General features: G+C 37.4%; 1 protein-coding gene across 1 annotated transcript in view; it reads right to left on the bottom strand.

Annotated features, from left to right (window-relative positions):
* Positions 1–1,296: 1,296 nt before the first annotated feature.
* The window catches only part of htr1fa (5-hydroxytryptamine (serotonin) receptor 1Fa), a 29,439-nt gene continuing 6,607 nt past the window's right edge, over positions 1,297–24,128 (bottom strand). The window contains exons 2-3 of the mRNA XM_026145076.1: positions 4,514–4,636; positions 1,297–4,110 (exon numbers count right to left, since the gene is read on the bottom strand). Coding sequence (XP_026000861.1) covers positions 2,910–4,109 — 1,200 coding nt within the window. The 5' untranslated portion in view covers position 4,110; positions 4,514–4,636 and the 3' untranslated portion in view covers positions 1,297–2,909. The remainder of the gene's footprint in view (positions 4,111–4,513; positions 4,637–24,128) is intronic.

Here is a 24,128-nt window from a genome sequence, read left to right as displayed (position 1 = left end):
GTGCCACCTCCAGCTTGTCCTCCTGTCTTTTTGTCAGTGTAACAGTCTTCAAACTATACCTCACATGGTGCAGCTGCTTGGGAAGCACAAGTCAGTGTACTCCTTGCTCCTGTCCCAAGCCCAGATGAATTATCCAGATGGAGATTGCATGAGAAAGGGCATCTGGCATAAAATATGCACAGTACCAAAATACTAGAAGTAAAGTAACTAAACTTAATTCAGCCTTTATGGTGTATACTCGTGCTTTTTGTACTACAACATGCCAAATTTACTTGTACTTTTGAAATTAAAAGAACTCTCAAAAAAGATATTTTATGTAGTATAAGATAAATGGTCCCTACTTAACACCTTTTAACAACTTAGTGTTCCATAAAGCCCTATCAATGTTGCTCTCACACACACAGACAGGCGGGCAATGTTTCTTGTATTGCTGTTCAATAAAATACTGCTAATAACATTAACATCAGAAAAGCCCATAGAGGGTCAGGCGCAGTATGTTGATATCCTTATTAGTGGGCAAATTCACTAATCCAAAGCCCCTGATAATAGTTCTTTTTTTGCTTAGGTATAGGATATGAAAGTAGAGTATATTATACCTTGTCTCTGCCTTATTCCTGCACTGGTATTCCCTATTTAATGAAGCAGCTGTTATGCTGCAGCTATAGTTAGAAGAAGCTCTGTTCATAACCAACAGATGTGGCCTTTGTCTTTTTGTGAAAAGCACTTCAAATGCCTTTGTCTGTATGGACATGGGGTACGTTATTGCAGCCTACAAGTCTACAAGTTTAATGTGGAAACTGTTGAAATAAATTGGGCAAACCTGCGACAGGTTCTGTTTGAGGAAAATGCTATAGTGCTTGTAAGTGAATACAACTGGCGGGACTGACAATTGGAATGCCCTGATGTTCTACTGGGACACCCACTTGCAGTGTAACGTAGTCCATCTGGCAGGAATTCTAGCTTTATCAGCTCTCCCAGTGAGACAGTGCAACTCCTCACTGACTGACACACACACACACACACACACACACACACACACACACACACACACACACACACACACACACACACACGCACACACACACACCGGAACATAAATGCATGTAATTTTGAAGAAACAAGTGCGAAAAGATGCCATTTAAACATGTTCTTTCCTATGCTTAGGCAACATTTAAACATGGTCTTCATCATGACATGAACAGTGTTTATGATGTAAGTAAAAACATTATCCACAAACATTTGACACAGAGAGAACTTGCACAGCAATGCTTATTTCTAATTACTTTTATTTGTTTGACCGATGAGAGTAAGTGAGCAGTATTTTCAGATTCATGAATCTTGTTGCTGTAGCATTGAAAGACAGTACTAACCAATCAGAGTGTCTTTCTTCTTGCCACAAGGGGGCACCATCAAATCAAAATATGGAAAATATCCACTCTATTCACATTAAACAGTAAGCAGACTGATGTAATATAGCATAATAACATTAATTTACACATACAGCTTATCATTGGTATTCCTGCTACCATTTTCTCCATACATACAGGGAATATGGTGGTACTCTCTCCTTAAACAATTACTTAACTCGGAGAAGAACAGGAACAAATATTTCAGCTGTGGACCATTTATTATTGATTATTTAGGCAGTGAAAAACAAAGGAAGAAACAGCAGACTGGTCATACTGTCAGAGATCTATATACGTTTATGGAATGCCTTATATTATCTCATTGGTATACAGTACACCCTCACACTTGACTCATCCACATCCATCAACATATCATGTGCCCTCTTGAAACCAATAAAGAAATAGTAGTTCTATTCCAAGTACTTGAGTGGGAGTAGTGTAATGAGGATTTCTCCACCAGTGACTCTCACCTTCAATTAATCTAATGCTAGCTATGGTGTGGGAGTGAAGCTAGATGGGGTGTTGGTTCCACTAGATAAATAATATATAAATACCATAGGAAATAATCAAATGATGTTGAAAAAAAATCAATAAAAGTGGCAGTGCTTTGTATAACTTGTAACAGTAGACCTTTTCAAAAGTCTTAGGGTCAAGTTTATGTTGGTACCCCAGTATTTTGTTGTTATTTATGGTATGACTTAGCCCTAGATGTTAAAATTTTTTTCTTTATATTAATTACATTTTACGCTGTTAATTGTAAACATTTAAAATATTATTTGTTAAGTTCAGGCATTGACATCTTATGAAAGTTAGACCATATCTTCCCATGTCTTTTTAGACTGTCAAGTAAATGAAGCCAGTACCTGTACCATTAACTTACAAGAAGGTCAAATCATCAATCAATGGAGGTTTAATATTTTTGGAATGTTTTGCAGGGCTAAATATATACTAGTTCTGCTAACAATCATTGCAACAGTCAGAAAACAAGTCACCTTTCATAACATCACAGCCACAAAAAGCAACAACTTGGTATACTGTGGTATTTTACACATGTCCAATATTTAAGCCAGCAGCGTGGACTCGGCAGAAGGGAGGTCATTAGATGAAACAGACATAATGGTCAGCTATTTCAAGACGTATAAATGGGGCTGATCACTAATGCTCAGAACTCAGGCCTCAAAAAAGGTCAGTGATGGCACATTTTCTCAGTGTCCCTTTACATACTCCAATTAACATCAATGAGGTCTCAGGCTCTTCTATAAATAGCAGGACTTGATTTTCAATTGGGAACTCGCACCATCTCATTGCTGAGTCGGTGCCATTTAGGCTGCTGAAGTGGCTGATGAAGTTTCTTTTCCAGTATCAATCCTTTTGCTCTTTTAAATTATTCTTTTTCAGACATAATAACTCAGTTATTCAGTCAGTATTTTTGACCTGAAGCCATTAATTTTGTTTCCTCTCATATATAGATGGTGTACAGGTTTGATCATGCATAAATAATCATCAGAGGTAATGACTGCACCTCACAAGTTTTTGGAAGGCTTTTTTGAAGTCTTCATTGAAGATGGTGTAGATCAGAGGGTTGATCAGAGAATTAAGGTAGCCCAACCATGTCAGGAAGTCAGCCATTTCCCCTGAAGTACTGCAAGAACCGCAGGTGTTGACAATCAATTCCTTGACAAAAAACGGCAACCAACAGACGACAAAGGCCCCTATTATCAACCCCAGCGTGGATGCCGCTTTGCGCTCTCGTGAGCCCGAGATTCGAGGTCCTTGGTATAACTGACTACGACGTGATTCACTGCGTGACTCATGCCGTCGTGACTTGCACTTAAAGGCCTTTACAGACACACGGACCCGTTCACGTGGAGTTTCCTCTGTTGAGGGTTCAGAGAAAGACTTTTCCGGTGGGCTTACAGGCTCAGGACTTCGAGGCCCGCCATCGGCATCACCATCTCCAGCAGGATAGGTAGAGGGGATCATGCTGCCATTGGTCATGCATGAGTGACGGCTAGCCCGGCTAGCCTCCCTCCGCATATATAGGGTCTGAGCGGCCAGGTAGATTTTATAGTAGAGGATGAGGATGAGCAGCAGTGGAATATAAAATGCTCCGAGTGTTGAATAAAGGGTGAAGGCCATGTGAGGATGGATGATGATGCACTCATTTTCATGGTCATTATTGCCACTGTAGTGTTGCCACAGTAGAGGAGGGAGTGAGATGAGGATGGACAGGAGCCACACCACTGCCACCATTGCACCAGCTCTGGCTCCTGTACGTTTGCGAGAGTACTCCACTGCGTCTGTGATAGCCCGGTAACGGTCAATGGCGATTGCAGCAAGATGCAGAATGGAGCATGTGCAGCAGGTGACATCCACACTTAACCAGAAGGTACACACCACCTGACCCATGACCCAGCTCTTCTTTTGGATGTAGATGATACTGAAGGGCATGACCAGCACAGCCACCAGTAAGTCGGTCACTGCTAATGAGCAGATGAGGTAGTTGGCTGGGTGGTGCAACTTGCGAGTGACTGCAATAGCTGTTATCACCAGGCAGTTGAAAAATGTGGTGAGGATGGCCAGCACAGACAGAGTTATAGTAAGCAGGATTTCACTAGGGGGAAGTTCAGTGGTCTCCAGTGAGTCATTCCTGCTAACGTTGCTTGTGGCAAACACCCCTTCAGTGTAATTGGGGAAATCCATTCTGCAAGCAAAGAGAAAATGAAGAGAGTGAGACATCAAAGGGGCTTAGGGGAAATTGTATTTTACTAAATTCCTTTTCAAGAAAGGCTGCGCAAGTCTAAATTTATTTTTTGCCTGCATGTATTAATTGTTATTAAGCGATAGGGCTACAATCTCTGACGGAGTTTAAAGACTTGCACTATTATTTTTCTTTTGAACTATCAGTCAATTTTCTCGCTTTTTGGACTTCATAAATTAAAGATGTCAAAATGAATTAAGTCAGTTTTCTTTTAATTAAAAATATGCTTTTAAAGTCTGCTAGGGTCTTGAAACATTACTTGGCTGAGAAAGCTTGGAGAAACAGCTGCCTTGCCCACAAAAGTCTGGCCAAATCTTTCATTACATATATATTACTCCAGTCCTACCTGTCTATGCTGTAACGTGTTGCATCCAGGTGGTTCACTGTGCAGCAGACAGTCTGCTCTGATCTGTCTAACCTGGCAGACCTGCTATCACATCACTTCTGTCAGTCATCAACTCATCAACACCTGGGACACAAAGAGAGGGAGATGGAAATGTGAAAAAGGTGAATATTGAGAGAGAGAGAGAGAGAAAAAGACCCCAAAACAGTAGAGATGCATTTCAAGACACTGCACTTTTTTGCACTTTTTAAAAGTACAGTGAATTACACTTTAATATAATCATGTACAAAATATCTGTAGGTTCTCAGTCATCCAGGATACAGTAGTTCTCAGTACCTAACAATCAATTCCTAAGCATTTCAACCCCCCATTTACATCTTTCCTATCTTAATAGCTCACATGATGGTGGACTGGAACAATAATGATGATGGGAATGACCCAAATTTTTTTTCACACCTTAGCTCATGTGGCAATTCACGCGATTAATACTAGGTCAGAAACTCTCAGGACCCCCTCTAGGGGAACACCCCCGACTAGGGTTTAAATACCTGCGACTCTAGGCTATTTGTTTTAAAACTGAACAAGCCTCATGGATAATAAGCGAACCTTCACAAACCTAAAAAAATTAAGTTGCCTTCTTATCAAGCACTCATAATCATGTACAAACATGCAACAACAGTACCACCAATGATTACTACAGTAATATGGTTCAGTTCATTGGTTGTTAATATGATTAATTTATGTTTCATGTTATGATTTGTTAGTGTATATGTTGTTATCAAGGCTTTTTAAAATTAATGTGATTAAAAAGTTTTATAAAACATAAAAAAGCACCAGCAGCATGATCAGAGAGTTGTAACCACGATCAGCAACTTCAGTCCAAATGGAGGCCTATTTGCAGGTATGACCATTACACCCAATGTGTAATGGTCTGCCATTAATTTAGCAACAGCCACTGTGATTAAATTAAAAAGCATAGATTTGGCTGCCATTGCAGCTCTCCTCCACCAATTGCTCAGTATCCCAAAGACGAGAGTGGAAACTGTTGCTATAGAAACACAAGAAGTACAGTACTTTCACTTAATGTGGTAATCAGCAGAGGCAGCCAAACTCTGACTGTCAGGTCTCTATTGAGACTGTTCGATTCCCAGGCGGTATGTCCGGGGCTCTGTGGGTGGGTGAGTGGGGTGGCAAGACTATATAATGAGTAAATGAGATAAGAGATTTCAGTTCACAATACCTCAGTCTTACTGACTTAGCACAAAATATTTTCAAATGTGTCTTTACCTTGTCCATAGTTAGCTCTTACTGGTGCCATACTGTAATGTAATCTAGGTGAAATCCCCATAAAGATATAATATGTAGGTGAAATTCACTAAGAACAGTGCAGAGGCAGGCTTGTGCGATGAGTATTCTTCAACTGCAGCATCCTCCAAGGTGTGGGCACTGGCCATCCCTTAGTCAGACTGTGCCACTGCTGCTTAGTGTTATTGTTTTACTGCATAAGATAAGTACAGATTTCTATTGATAAAGCACACTGACACAAACCCCTTGTGAACTATAGTTATTTTATGACAAATTGTGTACACCTCATTTTTGGTGGAACAGAGTTTGAGAAAACAAATTTTGCCACACTGACTGAAAGTAAATCCTGATTAACTATGGACAGATTTTGTCCAACGAAACTGTCACAACTGTGTAAGACACAGTCATGAAACTTTACAGGTGTGTAGCTGATATCAAAAATGATGGGTGGGCGATTTGACTCCTTAATATAGAGTAGCTAATACCCCCAGGCACTAGTACGAACCTTAATTCATCCTCTGTCCTCTTGATACTTTTCCTATAAACTAGATTTGTCTATTCCGGATATACCCAACAGTAATTTAATAATTGGAGGTGACTTTAACCTAGTATTAGACCCATATTTGGATAAATCCTTGACCAAAAAAATCACACCGTGTAAAAGCAGTAACTTTATTAAAACATATATGAAGAATATGAATATCTGTGATGCGTGGAGAATTTTAAATCCATCAGGTAGAGAGTATTCTTTCCACTCCCACGTACACAATAGTTATTCAAGGATTGATTATTTTTTGGTGGATGGAAAAATGCTCCCCCTAATTCGAAATGCAACCTATCATAATATTATTATCTCTGATCACTGCCCCGTTACTTGCTCCTTTGCACTTAGTAACCCCATTAAAACATACAGAAATTGGAGATTTGACCCACAATTACTGAACGATTTAGAATTTAAACAATATATAAACTCTCAGATGTCTTTATTCTTTGATATAAACGATAATGCTGAGACCTCTCCAGATATACTATGGGAAACGTTTAAAGCTTATATCAGGGGGTTTATAATATCATATCAAGCGTCACGGAACAAAAGGAATAAATTAGAACAGCTAAATTTAGAAAAAAGAATCCACGAACTGGACGTCAATAATGCAATGGCTCCTTCTTTAGATAAGTATAATACTATTTGTGCACTAAAATATAAACTAAACCAAATATTATCTATTAATATTAATAGAACTCTCACTTTTGTGAGACAGAACTATTTTGAATTTGGGGATAAACCCCATAAGTTGCTAGCCAGACAACTAAAGAAACTAGAAAATGATAGAGCGATTCATAAAATCAGAACAAGTAACGGAAATCTGGTCACATCACACAAAGATATTAACGATAACTTTAGACAGTTTTATGAATCCCTCTATACTTCTCATCCCACTGCAGGGCCTAATGAAATGCAGGAATTTTTAGATAAATGTGATCTTCCTGTGTTAGACCAGACAAATGCCAATATTTTGAACGCTAAGATCACAATTGAAGAAATTACAAAATCTATCGGATTACTAAAAAACAACAAGAGTCCAGGCCCTGATGGGTTAGGGAATGAGTTTTATAAATACTTTAAGATCAAATTAAGTCCATATCTATTTAAATTATATAACCATGCATACAAAATGAGCACCCTACCTCCAACATTGAATGAAGCAACTATTATAGTACTTCCAAAAAAAGGCAAAGCATTGGAGGAAGTGGGATCATATAGACCTATTTCTCTATTAAATTCTGATCAAAAAATTCTGGCTAAAATACTAGCAAGTAGACTTAATACAGTAATAGATAAATTGGTGCATTCAGACCAAACAGGTTTCATTCCAAACAGGAGTTCTTTTAATAATCTTCGACGTCTATTTAATATAATCTATTCCCCCAAGGTACAACAGGACCTACTTATACTTAGCTTGGATGCCGAAAAGGCATTCGATCATGTGGAGTGGTCCTACCTCTTTGCAGTCCTAGAAAAATTTCAACTGGGACAAGATTTCATCTCTTGGATAAAACTACTTTACAATAATCCCACAGCCAGAATTCTTACAAATCAGACATTATCAACTCAGTTTAAACTCAGCAGAGGTACAAGACAAGGATGCGCTCTTAGTCCATTATTATTTGCCCTGGCTTTGGAACCCTTAGCACAGACAATTCGAACCCATATGGATATACACGGTTATGATACAACATACACTTCTAATTCTATATCGCTTTATGCTGACGACATATTATTATACATAACAAAACCATTAATATCCCTCCCAGCAATTCTCTCCGTGATTGATAAATTCAGTACTTTCGCAGGCTACAAGATTAACTGGGGAAAAAGCGAAATACTGCCCATTAAATTAGAGAATAAACAATGGCTTACATCTTTCCCATTTAAAATAACCTATGAAAAAATCACTTACTTGGGCATTACAATACCAAAAAAACACAGCTCCCTAATGAAAGAGAATTTTCTTCCCTTACTGGAGAAACTTAAAAATAACATTCAGTACTGGAGGACACTTCCTATTTCTTTAATAGGGAGAGTGAATTCAATAAGAATGGTATTCCTCCCGCAGTATTTGTATCTGGTTCAAAACATCCCAATTTTCTTGCCCAAATCTTTTTTTAAAAAGATGGACGCCATCATTATGCCATTTATATGGAATTATAAAACACATAGAATAAAAAAAGACCACTTATGCAAACATAGATCCCTTGGTGGACTTACACTACCTAACTTTATGTACTACTACTGGGCATCAAATTTAAGAATAATTTCCCTTCTATTGGATGACACAGCAATACTCCCTAACGGCTTACAGATGGAGCGGGAGGATTGCCTTCCTTACTGTGTTGGTGGAATACTACTCTCTCCTATTCTTTTGACAAACTCATATTACAATTCGAATCCAGTGATTTATAATACCGTACAAATTTGGAGACAAATAATTAAGCACTTCAAATTGAAAAAACTATCAATGTGTACATCCATTACAGCTAACCCCTCTTTCCTTCCATCATGTGTAGACGGAGCTTTCAATATATGGCAGGAATTGGGAATTTGTAAATTAAAAGATTTATACCTAAATGATACTTTTATGTCATTCCAACATTTAAAAGATAGATTTGGATTGCCTCACAGTCATTTTTTTAGATATCTTCAACTAAGAGACTATATCCGTACATACCTGCCACAATTTGAAAACATATCGTCCGATCCTTTGGACAGATGTCTTAGTGATGGAAGGGGGTTTGAACAGAGAATTTCATTATTTTATAATTCAATACAGGAGATGAGTATACCTTCAACTACTTCAATCAAAGAGGAGTGGGAAAAAGATTTTGGGACTCTCCTATCAGAAGATTTCTGGCAGGAGGCCTTACACAACATAAATACGCCTTTTATTAATTCCCGTCACTGTTTAATTCAGTACAAAATTATACACAGACTACACTATTCAAGGGAAAAACTTCACAAAATGTATCCAGAGTGTTCCCCCCTCTGTGAAAAATGCAAGATACACTATGGAAATCTGTTACATTGTTTTGCACTATGTCCAAGGCTTCAGGGTTTTTGGTATGATATTTTTACTTATATGTCTAATATTTTTAAAAGTAAGATTGAACCAAATCCGACAGTAATCATCTTTGGGATTTCCAACGAAACACAAAATTTACAACACTCTCAAAAAAGGTTTATGGCATATGCTTTGATTATTGCAAAGAAATTGATCCTGCAGCTTTGGAAAGGCAATGAGACTCCTGTATTAAAAATGTGGCTTACTGAACTTATAAACACTCTTCACCTTGAAAAAATAAGATATAGTATGAATGACAATGTAAAAGATTTTGAATTAATCTGGCACCCTTTACTTATATACCTTGGGAAAATATAAAACTTTGTTTACTTGTTTCTCTTCCCTTTTGCCGACAGCCGGGGTATTGGGACCCCTTATGGGTGACTGCGGGTTTTTTTTTTATTTTTATTTTTATTTTTAGTTTTATTTTTTATTTTTTTTGTTGGTGTTGTTTAATTATTTGCCTTGTTAGTTTAGAAAAAAAGGAGCATAAGTTATGTTATGTCAATTTGTAAAAACTACAATCATGATACTTGCTCTCAATAAAAATATTTGAAACAACAAACTAGATTTGTCTAGTAAATCAACATACAGTGATGAGAAAAACAACATTTTCGCAGGAATCTATGCAGTCAAGAGGTTATACCATACCATAACGTGAAGTAGTCTTTTAATCAATCATTGTGGAAGAATTTTGGCTCACTCCCCTTTGCTAATTAATTAATTAATCATTTGATTGTCAGTCTGGCTGCTACTTCTCTTCTTAATTCCTATGGAAGCATTAAGAGTATTCTTAATTTTTCACAGGACTGCGTAGGGTCTTGTGGAAACATTCTTATTCACATGACTGTATATTTTATTTAATGGTGGTCTAAAAACTCACTTGCATCGCAGCTGGTATAATCCCATTACAAGATGGTCTCTACTTCCTTCACACCTTTGATATCAGTCTTTAATGGCAATGAAATTTCCTTCCTCTGCTTAATGATGCAATTGTACACTCCTTCCCATTTACCCACGGATGAGTTTGCAAGAAACCCTAACAGTACTTAATATGCAGATTACTCAGTTAGATAAATGATAATTACCGCTGCACTTCTGTCGCACTCTGTGTTACAGCACTGCCATATTTTCAGCTGTGCATCTGAAAATAGTTTATTTTTTTCAGTGTCTTTGCAAAAATGTATATTTAGACATAGAGTATGGGCATTTCTGTGTGCATGCACAATGGTTGACGTATGCAAAAACAGTGTCAGCCAGTTATTATATGCAACAAAGAAAACATCTGCTTTTGCCTTGAAATGTTCTATAAGACAGGCTTTCAGTCCGAGGTCATCTGAAGATAAGCTCCAGTGAGCCAGCATGAATCTAGTCTGATCTGCTTTGTTAAAAAAAAAAAAAAATACCAGTCCCTTTGCTTGAATTTGGCAAACTGTAGAAATAGCAAACTGCAGAAAGAACTTAATTTACTGTATCACAGCCACATTGTTTCAAAATTACATAGTAACTTTTTAATCCATTGTTTGCCCTGTTGCTCCATTATTTTCGTTATTTACTTTCAGTCTATATATTATGAATAAGTTGCGATAAGATATAAGAGACCCAAACACTGCAAAGTTACTTTTAATGATCTTTACATTTGCTAATATTGGACGATTTACACAGCACCCAATTATTATATAAAACTGTGCTCCAAGATTATTGTACTCTTGCAGTCTACTACATTCAGGATGTAGATTGCTTTGTCACCTCGAGGCTGACAAAGCAGAAACGCGCTAAAATCGTTCTCCAACTTTCACAGATGATGTCATAGAGATCAGTATAATCCAATCTTAACCAGAGTCTTTCAGTAATACTTAAAGACATACGGTAAAAGCATTTACAAACCAAAACAGTCAGTGCAGTATACTATATGTATACACACAAACATCAACTTTTAAGGATGGCAATCAGTGAAAAAGGTGTCATTCCCCTGACATTCAATCCTTCTCTTCTCACTCTCTCTCTGTTTTCTTCTTACAGCTTCATGGAAGCTGCATTTACCATGTGGATTACAATCTCTAAAACACAGTTTGGCCCAGGCTGGACATCAAGCTGCCAAGTGTTGTTGTGAAGGATGAGAGTTGTGAAAAACCAGATTGTGTGACTGACAGCTCAGGAAAGATGCTAAATAAATCACTATGAGGGCAGAGCAGTATCTGTCTGTTTATTTATTTTCTTGTTCTGTATCTGTTTAATTCTGGGGTTGAGGTAAATGACAGAGTTAGCCAGAAGTAACGCTGCAAAGGAAACTGTTTAAGGAGGTTAATTACTGCTTTTATTGCTGTTTGTTTATTTGTTTCTAAGTTGAATAAAAGTACAATTAAAAGATTAATTCTGCATTCTGGGACAGAAAAATACTTTCCACTACAATATTATAATGATAAAGTAACTTACTAAGGTGTGGGACGGGGCTATTCCGGCAGACTTTGGACAGCATTGCTGGGCACAGCCTGTATAGCTTAGGGCATTGAACTAAACTAAACAGCTCTAGCCTTATTTTTAATCAAGTGACGAGACTTTTTCATTTAGATAAAGAATACCAGTAAAAAAAGTGTAACATTCAGGATAACAGTGACAAAGACTAAAGGACATTTTGTGCCAGCTACTAATGTGATCTAATTCATTGATTTTATTTTATTTATTTTTTTGAGTACACTAAATTACTGTCATCTCTATTTTACAGCAGTGTTCTCGCTCACTGACCTGTGTCCTCCACGTGTCTCGTGGGTTTCTGTACACAAGCGGATACACACCATGTCACCGGCAGCTCTCCCTACCTGCTTCATGGAGATAGATGTATTACCTGGCAAGATGCCCACTGAGGACTTAATTTGATGGAACTGGTTCAGCACTCACCAGAGGCAAATATAGCTGCTGTAGTGCATTTGTTGCTGTTGTTTTCATTTCATTTGGCAGGTAATGCAGTATTGGTTATTTGGTGTTCACTGTTACAGATCACCTCCACACATTTTTTTTTAGAAACACAAACAAAATACACCGATAGGTACAATAATTTGTGATATTACCATCTTAAAGTGCCTCATATATCTACTCCTTCTCCTTCATTGGACAATTCATGAACATATGACCTTGCAAATATAATTCACACACTCACGTCTAAGTGTATGTGTGAATATATATGTGATATGTGAAATATATTATGTGATCAGGTTCAACTTCTGAAGTGTTGGCTTGGAAGTTAAAGTGTATATTATGGACTTCCTTTTATATATACATTTTAGAATAACCCTGAAATACTTTGTTGAGCATCCATATCAAGTAAACATGGCAGCTTGGGGCCCATGTGGGGCCACTCGGTCTGCACACAGATGGTTAAATGTACTGCACATTCTAGCCCTACAATGGGGGGCACAGGCATGCTCCAAATTTCACAATTTGTTACCTACAGACTTTCCTTATAGGAACCCAAACAGGCAAAACTAGTTGTAGACTAGCCCCTACTTAAGCCATATACACTCTCTGCCCTAAAGGGCAAGATTGCTACCTAATCATAGGAACCTGAAGAAGTATTTGTAGCAATAAATGCCAACATTGTCTGCACTTAGTTAAAAATGAATGGGTCATTTCTACCTGTATCTGTCAGTTACAGTTTATTGTGAATGAAGGTAATCCATTTCAGGAGATTCAGTCCCTTTGAAGAACACATGGCTAGTAGCACGTTTTATTGGGGGTGACGAAAGTGCACAACAAATGTTTAAAATGTTTCTAGTATCTTCCGCTCACAAAGATACTACAAAACAACTACACAAACATCTGAGCGTGGGGGAGCGACACAAGGCCTCATGACAATTTACAGCATTTTCCTGTCAGCATCACTGAACATCCTGGCAACACAACCTTGTCTGCCCAACCCTCCTCTTTGGTGTCCTTATCCGAATTAGAACGCTACTGAAGGAGACAATTAGGTGAGTCTGTCACTGTTATTAGTTTATGAGGTAAAGCAAATACAGTGTATGACATACCTAAATTGAGCACTTCATTAATACAATGACAGGAAGTAAACAGGAGAGCAAGTGGGGGATAATACTTCTTTTCCTAGATTTAATGTCAGAAACTGAAGACTGACACTAGTATTTACTTCAGAGAAATCTAAACTTAATGGCGGCTTTGTTAGGTACGCCTGTTCAACTGCTCATTGATCAACTAATCATATGGCATCAACATTTTGGTATGTAGATATGCTCAAGACGACCTGCAGAAGGTCAAATTGAGAATCAAAATGAGGAAGAATGGGGATTTTGAACATGGCATGGTTGTTGGTGTTAGTGCCAGTAGCGCTGCTCTGAGCATTTCAGAAAGTGCTAATCCACTAGGATTTTTTCCACACAACCATCTCTACAGTTCGCAGAGAATGGTGCAAAAAAAGAGATAATGTCCTGTGAGCTGCAGGCCAAAATGCCTTATTGACACCAGAGGTCGGAGAAGAATGGCCAGTCTGCTCCAAGATGACAGGAAGGCAACTGTAGCTCATTGTTAAAACCAAAATATGCAGAACATACAACACATCCACCCTCAAAGCAGATTTAATTCAGACGACACTGGGTGGCACGCTGTCAGGGGTAGACATTTGTTCAAACACAAGTAAGAGAAATGAGACAACTGCAGACCGACTCAGAGTGTAATTAGAAAACGTGCGCACGGGTGAATGTCTCTGAGAAGACACCCACACGGGTGAATGTCTCTGAGAAGACAAAACACACCGAGCACAGGCTCGCTTGCTTTATTATAAGGCAAAAATGGGTTACATAGTACTTCCTCTTTTAACTGTCAGGGAAGAGGTTAAACATTAAATCAACTTATCTGATCTTTCACACACTGGGATAAGAATACAGAAGTATATCATGCTTTATCTGACATCACAGACACTAAAGGAAAAGAATGCATCATTATATCATGCTGTCAAACATCTCAGACACTGAGGTAAGGAATGCATCAGTTTTCCTTTAACAATAGACTTGGTTAGGTGATTCTTCAACAATAGGCTTGGTTATGTGAAAATATATGAACACACAAAATATAAGGCATACTTGGTTAAAATATAAGGCTTACTTGATTATATTGTATTATAGAGATTTGGTTATAATGTATAATGTAGAAAATCTCTAACACACGCATTACTATTGAGAACACAAAGCCTGAGGCTAAAATTTACATAGATTTACTAAAAATTTACAATGTAAGACAGAAAAAATGTTGTCTGTTCTAATGTATCATGTGAAATTTGAATCTTAGAGTCAGAATTTAAGACACAAGCATGGATCCATCCTTCCTTGAATCAGTGGTTTAGGTTTGTGGTGGTGGAACAATGTGGGGAACATTTTCTTGCCACACTTCCTTCATACCAGCTGAGTATCAGTTAAATGCTACAGTCTACAGTTTTGTTGCTGACTGACGATATGCATGCCTTATTCTCCACATCATACCCATCTTCCAATGGCTGCTCTCAGCAGGAAAACTTGTGCAATTTCACAAAACTTGAATAAACTCAAAAGTTTTTTTTGGCCCACCATCAACAGATCAGAAATCTAAAAGAGCAACTTTGGGATGTGGTAGAACAGATTTGCATCGTGGATGTGGAGCCAATAAATCTGCAGCAACCGTGTGATGCTATGATGTCAATATGGACCAAAATCTTTGAGGAAAGTTTCCAGCACCTTGTTGAATATGTGCCCCAAAGGATTAATGCATTTCTGAAGACAAACAGGCATCCAGCACAGTGCTGGTGAGGTTCTAATGAAGTGGCCAGTGAGTGGATTTGCCTACAGCTACTGCCAGGAAACAAGAGTGCTTATCTCTCATCAATTTACAGCTGAAGAGCCAAATGTTATTTGAGCTGATGAGAGCATTGATTGAAAAAGTAAACATTACTGGTGAGTAGTTACGACAAAAAAGGAAAAAAGTTATTCTTATTTCACTTATCACGCTGTGGAGAAAAGCAAGATTAGAAAACTCTCAAAGAATATGCAAGCAGTTAAACATTTTTTTTTCTGGTTTAATTGCATTTAGAGTGGAAAGTACAGCACTGTGATTGTTAATGTTTAACTGATAACTGTGTGATAACTTTCGTCTCACCAGCTCTTGATCCTAAACATGATATGTGCTGATTATATTTACAAACTGCAGAAGACTTAGTACTACTTGGCTTCTTTGTACATTTAAAAAATACATATTATTATGATATTTTATTGCAGTACACAATTTTAAAATTTATGTGACTTAAATGACTTTTTTTTTTAGTTATTTAAGCCTTGAAAAAAATATTTTAAATGAAAGGCCAGATAAATTTAAAGTTAGTCAGCATGGTTAATAGGGCTGATTGATATAACGATATATATCGGATGACGATATAAAAACATCTATCATTTCATATTACGCTACCGTTTGTTTTGTGGTGTTGCAAAATAAACTGTTTACGGCAATATTTTTTCATCGTTTTGATGGTCACTGTAGAATTTCTTGAAGTTCTCTCTTTTTCTTATATTTAATATAACCACACTACGGACGGACAAGCGACTGTTTTTATGCGTTGTCGTTAGCAACAATGACAGTAAATCCATTGCGTGGCTCCGCCGTCCGCATCTTTATTTTCCACATAAACCTTTCACAATAGATTCTGTTGAGATTTTTCAAAATAAACTTAATCACGTGAAATAGTATGCAGAGTGTTTACGGATGAGAAGCTAAAAAGAGCCATCAGGTGCTAACCCCCGTAGAACAGGCTTTTTTCCGCAGCACGCCATGAAATAAATACTCACAAAGAAAATTTTTGCTGTTTCAATGTATGTAACACTAAACTCCAGGTACAAGATGCCCAGCTGAAAACACTTCACGCAAGTCAAGTTGCCCAAGATTCACCGAATTTACAGAAAATGTGGGGGTTTTTTGTCATTATATATCGTTGTCGGGACGATCAATGTTGCGCAGTCCTAATGGTTAAAGAGGTTAAACACATTTTGTTTGTGTTTAAGTTTACAGCCACAGTTAATCAGTCTACAATTTCACCACCTCAGTTCCTGCCTATACCCTTGAGTAAAACACCATGTAAGGCTTTTTTTTTTAATCCTGGTGGGGGTGAGCCTTTTCTAAGATCTCTCATGCCATTTTCTGCACTGCACAGCTAATTTGGTGAGAAATTCAGCATAGAGCTTTTAAAGAGTGCTTATGAATTTGTGAACACTTTGCCACATATGCATACTGAATCTATAACTATATTTAGATAATTAATAAGTAGCTGTAATACTGCATAATCAGCCAAATGAAATGAATCCAAGTGCATTCATAGTTCCTCAAACCAGCAGGAGCTAATATCCTCCGCCGGTGTTCATTAATTCTGCAAGAGTTACCTTCTAACACGACACAGTTTAAATGGACCGGGTGGGAGATTGGAAGCAAATGGCTAAAGTGATGGGAAGTCTTTGAGAAAAAAGTGTTCATGTGGAAGTAAGTTATTTAAAGATATGTTGTCCTTTTTCTAACAATGGCAGTCTTGACTTGTTTCATACTGATTATTAAATTTTTTTTTTTAATTTAAGGCATTGACTTTTTAATTTCAAATGTACATTAATACAACAGCACAACTAAAAATATGGAAACCACATTTTTGACAACATGAGAATTGGTTTGAAAACTGACCAATCATTTCAATAAGATTATTGTTTTTCCTATAGATCATGAATTAACTCCTAATTAAAGAGATCTATTACAATCTATTACTGAAGTACCAGAAGTGGATAAATCAATGTAAAATTATTTGTACACTTTATACATGACTATTATAGACACATTTCTTGAGAGATTGATGTGTGTATTAGTAATATACTGTCAGAAACACATGAAATTACTGAAACTTCCATCCTGCTGACTCAAACTGCATGTTCTTCACTGTTGAAAACAGACAAGTGATTTGAGACTGCAAGGTGAAAAAAAGCTTTGAATTCTTTTGTATGCAGCTTTAAAATCTGAATACAGTATCAAAAGGCTGACATAACTGTAGGGGGTTCAAAAATTACTATGATTAATAATATAACTCTAAGGTGTTAAGCTTTCAAAACAAATTTTCAAGCAAGTCAGGGAAAAAAACTACAATATTTAATCACATATTCTTGCCGTCTCCAGAGTTTTGAGTGGTGAATTACTAGGGTTAATTTCTGCTGAGTACTAAGTAAATTGGGTGTAATTTGAGGAGACTTTTGCTCATTTTTAATTTGATTACTTTTGGAGTTTTAAGTATTGCTTTTGCTGGAAATGGCACTTGTATAAAAAACAGTGTTAAATTTGTAATATGGGAAATCAATTGTGGATATGTACTTGTGTAAAATATACAATGAAATTTAAATGTATTGTATAATGGCTCTTCTATTTACATACATTAGTAAAAACCTCAACAAATGAATATTTATTGTGACCCCGCTTTGCCTTTAAAATCGCAATAGTTTCTCTCAATACTTGACAACACAATTAACACAGTTCTTCTGTGGATTTATCCTGCCTCAGTTTCTTTTAATTTAATGCCATACTGACTAGGTAATGTGGAGATCAGGGCCCTGTGGGAGTCACACCATCTGGTACAGGACTCCTCACTCTTCCTCTGCTTGTTCTCCGTGGCTCTGGCTGTATTTTTGTCATGCTGCAAAGTGAATCTGTGAAAATACTCCATATATGGCTCTGTGTAAATGTATTTGACCCTTTTCTTATCACTCTCTTTCTTTTTGCAGTTTTTGAAAAATATTTTTACACATGACACACTTATGTTTCTGATGATCAAACAAGTTTCAATATTATACAGAGATAACACAGGCAAATACAAAATGCAGTTTCTAAATGTTGATTTAATTAAATCTATCCAAACTTAAATCGCCCTATGTGGGGGGGGGGAAAGGGTTTGCCCCCTAAACCTAACAACTGGTTCTTCCCACCTTGGCAGCAAAAACGTAAAATCAGGCGTTTGCAGTAGCTGGCAATGAGTGTTTTATATCTCTGTGGAGGAATTTTTGCCCACTCTCCTTTTGCAGAATTGTTTTAATTCAGCCATACTTCAGGGTTTTCAAACATGAATGGCCTGTTTAAGTTATGCCAAAGAATCTCAAAGGCATTTATGCCACTTTTGACTAGGCCACTCCAAAACCTCTATTTTGTTTGGTGGACTGGTGTACTCTGGATCATTGTCTTGCTGCATAACTGGGGGATTTTCTTTTTGGAATTTCAGAATTTCCCCATACCATCACACTACCTCCATGTTTGACCATTGGTATGATGCTGTTTTTATAAAATGATGTGTTAGTTTAATGTCAGATGTAATGGGACTCACAAAGTTTTGTCCCATGGAATATTTTCACAAAAGTTTTGGGAATAATCAAGATGTTTTTTGGCAAGTGTGAGATAAGCCTTTCTGCTCTTTTTGGTTAAACAGTGCCTTTTCCCTTTGAGCTCTCCTATGGGTTTTTGCCAAGTCTCTTTTTTATTGGTGAAATAAACAGACCGTAACTTAGAGAAGTGAGTCCTTAATTTCTGTAGTTCTTTTGTGACCTTGATAAGTTGTTGATTTGCTCTTGGAGTAATCTTGGTCTAGCCAATCTTGGGAAGGTTAATCACTGTTTCAAGTTTTCTCCACTTGTGGAAAATGGCTCTCACAGTTGTTTGCTGGTGTACCAAAGCCTTAGAAACCCTTTGTAACCCTTTTCAGACTGATAGCCAATAACCTTGTTTTCTCAGTTGTTTCTTTAGAGTGTTGATTGTTCCTATTTGAGATCTTTTAGTCTATTTCACTTTGTCAGAACAACTTGTTTTTAAGTGATTTCGTTATCCACATGTCTAGCAGTAATCAGGCCTGGGTGTAGCTAGTGAAACTGAACCCAGCTTTCCAAAGAATGTGTCTCATCATAGCTGATTCATGAATTAACAAGGGCAGAGATTTACTTTTCCCCCCAAATACTGACAAAGTTCTATTGCGAGACTATCACTGTGCTCTAAACTGCTTTAGTGGGAGGAGGCTTTCCTGCAGACTGAAGGGTGTCATATCAAATGTAGGAACGTAATAAGATTAAGTAACAATATTTCTAAGAGTGCAATAGAATCTTTTTATTTGTCTTGTTTTCAACTAAATGCTAAAATATTTAAAAGAATGTGATGAATCTCACGTCTACTCACAGCAGCAAGCAATTGGTTTATAGACACACATGCACTTCCTGCTGTATTTAATCAGTTCATGATGCGTAGGCAAACTTTGAAGTTACAGAAAACAAAGCTTATCAGAATACATTTTATATCCCTGTCTTTTATTACTTCTTTTACTGCTTATTAAAGTCTACTTTGGATTTACCAGAGAGCACATCACTGGTAATTGTTTCTGGGCTTCTACATTCAAAGCTACACAGAAATAAGAAGTTTACACCAGTACTACAGTACACTGTGCTTCACGCCACACTCAGACGTAATATAAAAAACAATTCTGGATACAGCTTAAACTTTTGTGACACAAGATTAGATTACTTTTGCCTTTAATGATTTTCACCAGTGTAATGATGGATACGGATATTAAAAAAGATGAAGATTCAAATACAGAGATTAGTCAGTCCCTTGTAAAGCCTAAAGCCTACCCCCCAGAGTGATCTAAATGCCCTTTTTATTTTACTTTATTTTGATCTGTGATCACACCCACCTGTTATTCAAACAATTTTCTAACAAAACAACCAGTTAGAAGAACACTGGCTTGAAGGGAGGGTGGCCTTAAACACATAGCAGCTAAAATAGCTTCTTTAATACAGTGGGTGAACTGAGGGGGCCGCACAGAGGCCCAGAATGAGATAAATCAGGACTTCTTGAACAGCTATACTCTAGTAGACACCAGGAACAAACATAAGATGTTGGCTACGTTTCTATTTTAAACTCATACTAACGCCAAAAGTCAACACAAGTTTTACATCTACAGTATTTTATCCAGTGCAATGCAAACTGAATTTAAAGATTTCTGTTCTCAGTGAAAATGACTAATTTGATAGTTGCTGTTAGTAAAAACAAAATGTTTGGGGTCAGGAAAAAAGGAAGCTTTAATAAGGTCAGAAAGTCATTTTCTTATATCAGTTTTCAGTATCATCAGTTTTGAATAACTGTGACCTGCAGTTCAACATTAATGGCTCAGTGTCACTGCTTCTTTTTTGTTTCTAATTATCTCTGATCTTCCAATCAAAAATGAAAAAAGGACTACACTCCTGTTCTGCACCTCAGATGTCACATGATTATGCCATATTGAAAATCAGTTTGTTTTTCCATCCGTACATTTCCACAAATTTCCCTGCTCTGACCAGCCCTTTAGAGGCATTACAACCAAGCAAACACTTGCATCAGTGGACATGCAGAGAAGAGTTACACCAACTTGTATACACCAGAACCTGAAGATCTAGTTCAAACATTTTCTTTCAGGGCGAGCTGGAGCCCTTTTCCAGTTTTCATGGGGCAAGACGAAGGGTACATTGGGCAAGTCACAAATTTGTCATAGGGCTAACACAGAGACGCAGACAACCATTCATGCAGCCAAATGAGAATAGCCAATTACCTAAAATGCTTCTCTTTAAACTGCAGGAGGAAGTCAGAATACCCAGAGAGAACCCACGCAGAGCCATCTCATCTACAACACCTCTGTGGTAAAACCTTTTAATGTGTGTGTGGACTGAAACCTTTGATGGAAACATCCCTACAGACAAATATGGTAATTTTAGATGCAGTTACAATTTTGTTACCTTATTTGGAAAAAGTGACTTAACAGACATTTATGTAAATTAAACTTTTTGAGATTGTCACATCAGTCACTGTGGGCTGCAGAATTTGCAGTAGAGAGTTGCAAAAACAGAAATATCATGTATTTTAAAAAAGTGTCTTGCCATTACAGTCCTACCAATACATTATGTTTAAGCTTTCATGTCATAACAAATGAATTGCCGAGATAAATTCTCTGACCAATTTTGACATCAGGATGCTCGAGTACATTGGTACAGAGCAATCAAAATAAAAGCTTAGCAAATCTTGGTATGCATGTTTTGAGCCTGAGACGCACCGACAGCACACAAATCCATTGTGCTTTTTGATCCTTACTCTGAAGTATGCACATTTCACAAGCAACAATACTCACAGTTACAGTGTAACTCACAAACACCTAAACACACAAATAATAATGCAACATTATTTTACTTTCCTGCATCTACAACCCTCCCACACATACAAAGTTAACAGCTCTGGAAGTTGCTAGAACGAATCGATGAGGTCACTGCCAATTCTCACTGGAAGAGTAAAGGACAAAAGCTGCACAATCGGATCACAATCAAAATCATTTCAAACACCCTTGCATCAGTGATCTGTCCAGGGTGTACCCCTCCTCGCCACATAACAACTGGGATATGCTCCAGAGGCTCTGTAACCATGTAAACTGAACGAGCAGTTAAGGGATTGGATGGATGAATTTAGTTTGAAAACAATCTCACCAATGTGACTCAGCTGGATACTAATTTAAGCCACATTGTTTTGGTAACATCACAGAAAACACTCCTGTTTTTCTTTTTTAATAAATCAAAACTTCGTGATTTATTTAACAGGTTTGTCCTCAATGAAGAAATCCTGAACTGACACACAACTTGTGTTCCCAGTGGTGAAAATGAGCTGAAATTGAACTACAAGCAGAGGGAATTATTTGACCTTTTAAGTGGAGGATGTTTCAACCTGAACTGAAGAAAACCGCTAGGGAAAAGCCAATTAGAAATTTGTATTCAGACTGCTGGTGCCTGGATGAACAGCACTGAAAATCCCTTTAAGCTGCATAACTTGCAGTACATACCATTCAAGGCTCTACTAAAATGCTGTACCCCTTTACTCCTGTCTGGGTCCCCAATTCACAAAGCAATAAACTTTTAATGAAGATTGTTCAATTCTGCAGGACAGTGTGGCTAAAACCACTAAAAACCAGGACTAAATGTCTTTGCAATGTTTTTCTTCCGAGGACGGATGCTGTCGGCTGTCTTAGACAGAAGCGTTTCTGACCCGAGCACTTACAGTTATTGAATGCATCATAAAAGAAATCTAAAGATTGAATTTGATGCTATCAATAACATTGTTTCATCACCCCACTCTTCTCTACAATGCTTCTCTGTCCATGGCGATAATAAGTTTTTTACTCTTTTCTTGATAAGGTTATGGTTATGAGGAGCAGTATTCGTCGTGTGACGTATCAGCTTCATCTCTGACTGTTCAGAACTTATTTCAACTTATCAGCTTTCAAGCTCTGATGCCATTGATTAGCAAAATGAAGTCATCTTCTACTAATACTGTCCTCTGTTAAAAGTTTTGTCAGTGTTGGCCCTACTAGAGTAGCAGTAATTAAGCCCTCATTGTCAGGATTTACCTACCCCTATTTTACTTAAGTAGTAGCCTTGCTTAGACCCTGCTGTGTCCTTGAACTATAGCCAGCTACAGACAGGCACAATATTTATGATGATATTCAGCCTGGCTTTTGGAAAAAAGATACTTTTCCTCATGAGAGATCTGTAGCTGCTCTTCTGAGAATTTAAATGATCATTTAATATCCTCTTATCCGCGTGATTGTTCTGTGTTAATGCTACCTGACCTCTGCATTTCACTCCTGATTATGAAGTTTGCAACTGGTTAGCGTGTCAGGCAAAGGTATATACTGGTTTATTTCTTATCTTAAAAATCTGGGGTTTGCTATGCATTTTTTAAACTTCACACCTCCTAATTATCTCATAATGTCTAGCAGAGCTCAGTTATTGTCTTTATGTTTGCTGGCCTTGAGACATGTTGTAGAGAGTTTTACAATATGATACCACTTTGATTATATTTACCTTTTCCTTAAGGGGAAAACCTTATAAAGCTTAGAGTTCATAAAGGCTCAAGTTCTTTAATGCTGTCAATAAACAGGTGCCACACAATTTCTTAGAGCTCGCAACAGATAATACAGAGGTTTGCCAGTTTAAAATTCTCATCCTTATGTGCAAATACTGCATCAGCTCCTGTGTATGTGGTCACACAGTTTGCCTAAGGACCCTGGGTAATCAAGCTTTTGAGGCTGTGGGATCTGAACAGTGGAATGCGCTGCCTGCATCTCCAAGGTTTACAGTTCATAAATACATAAAACCAGAACTGGTACACAAACATTACCCAAATGCCTGTTTGAGCAGACATGTATTTAGGAAGGATGTTTACGTTTTAGCTTTTGATTTACTTTCATCACTAGTTTTATTCATTCTTTGAATAGCTTTTAATCTTGGGTTAGATTTTTTTTTAATTTCTCTACTGTTTTTTAATTTCAGTATTGTGTAATGGCTCTTATTGGATCTCTCTGACTTTTATCTGTCTTCCTAGATTTTTACATTATTGTGTAATTTTAACTATGTAAAAATTGTAAGCTCATGGACCGTGAAATCATCACAATTATTTGACCTTAGCTATAAAGAGTCATAAAAGTCTCTGTATTTTGGGTCCTTAAACATGTTTGCATTATATGCTTTTCAAAATAACATGCTTGTGTGTTGGTGTTGCATCTTCTCCCTCCCTGTGTGTGTCAGTGTGGCACAAACACAAGAGCGGAGTAGACACATGGAATGGATGCCTTGAGAGACAGGTAAAGT

Source organism: Astatotilapia calliptera, chromosome 16 (assembly GCF_900246225.1).
Source record: "Astatotilapia calliptera chromosome 16, fAstCal1.2, whole genome shotgun sequence".
Lineage (NCBI taxonomy): Eukaryota > Metazoa > Chordata > Actinopteri > Cichliformes > Cichlidae > Astatotilapia > Astatotilapia calliptera.
This window is presented reverse-complemented; position numbering and strand designations above follow the sequence as displayed.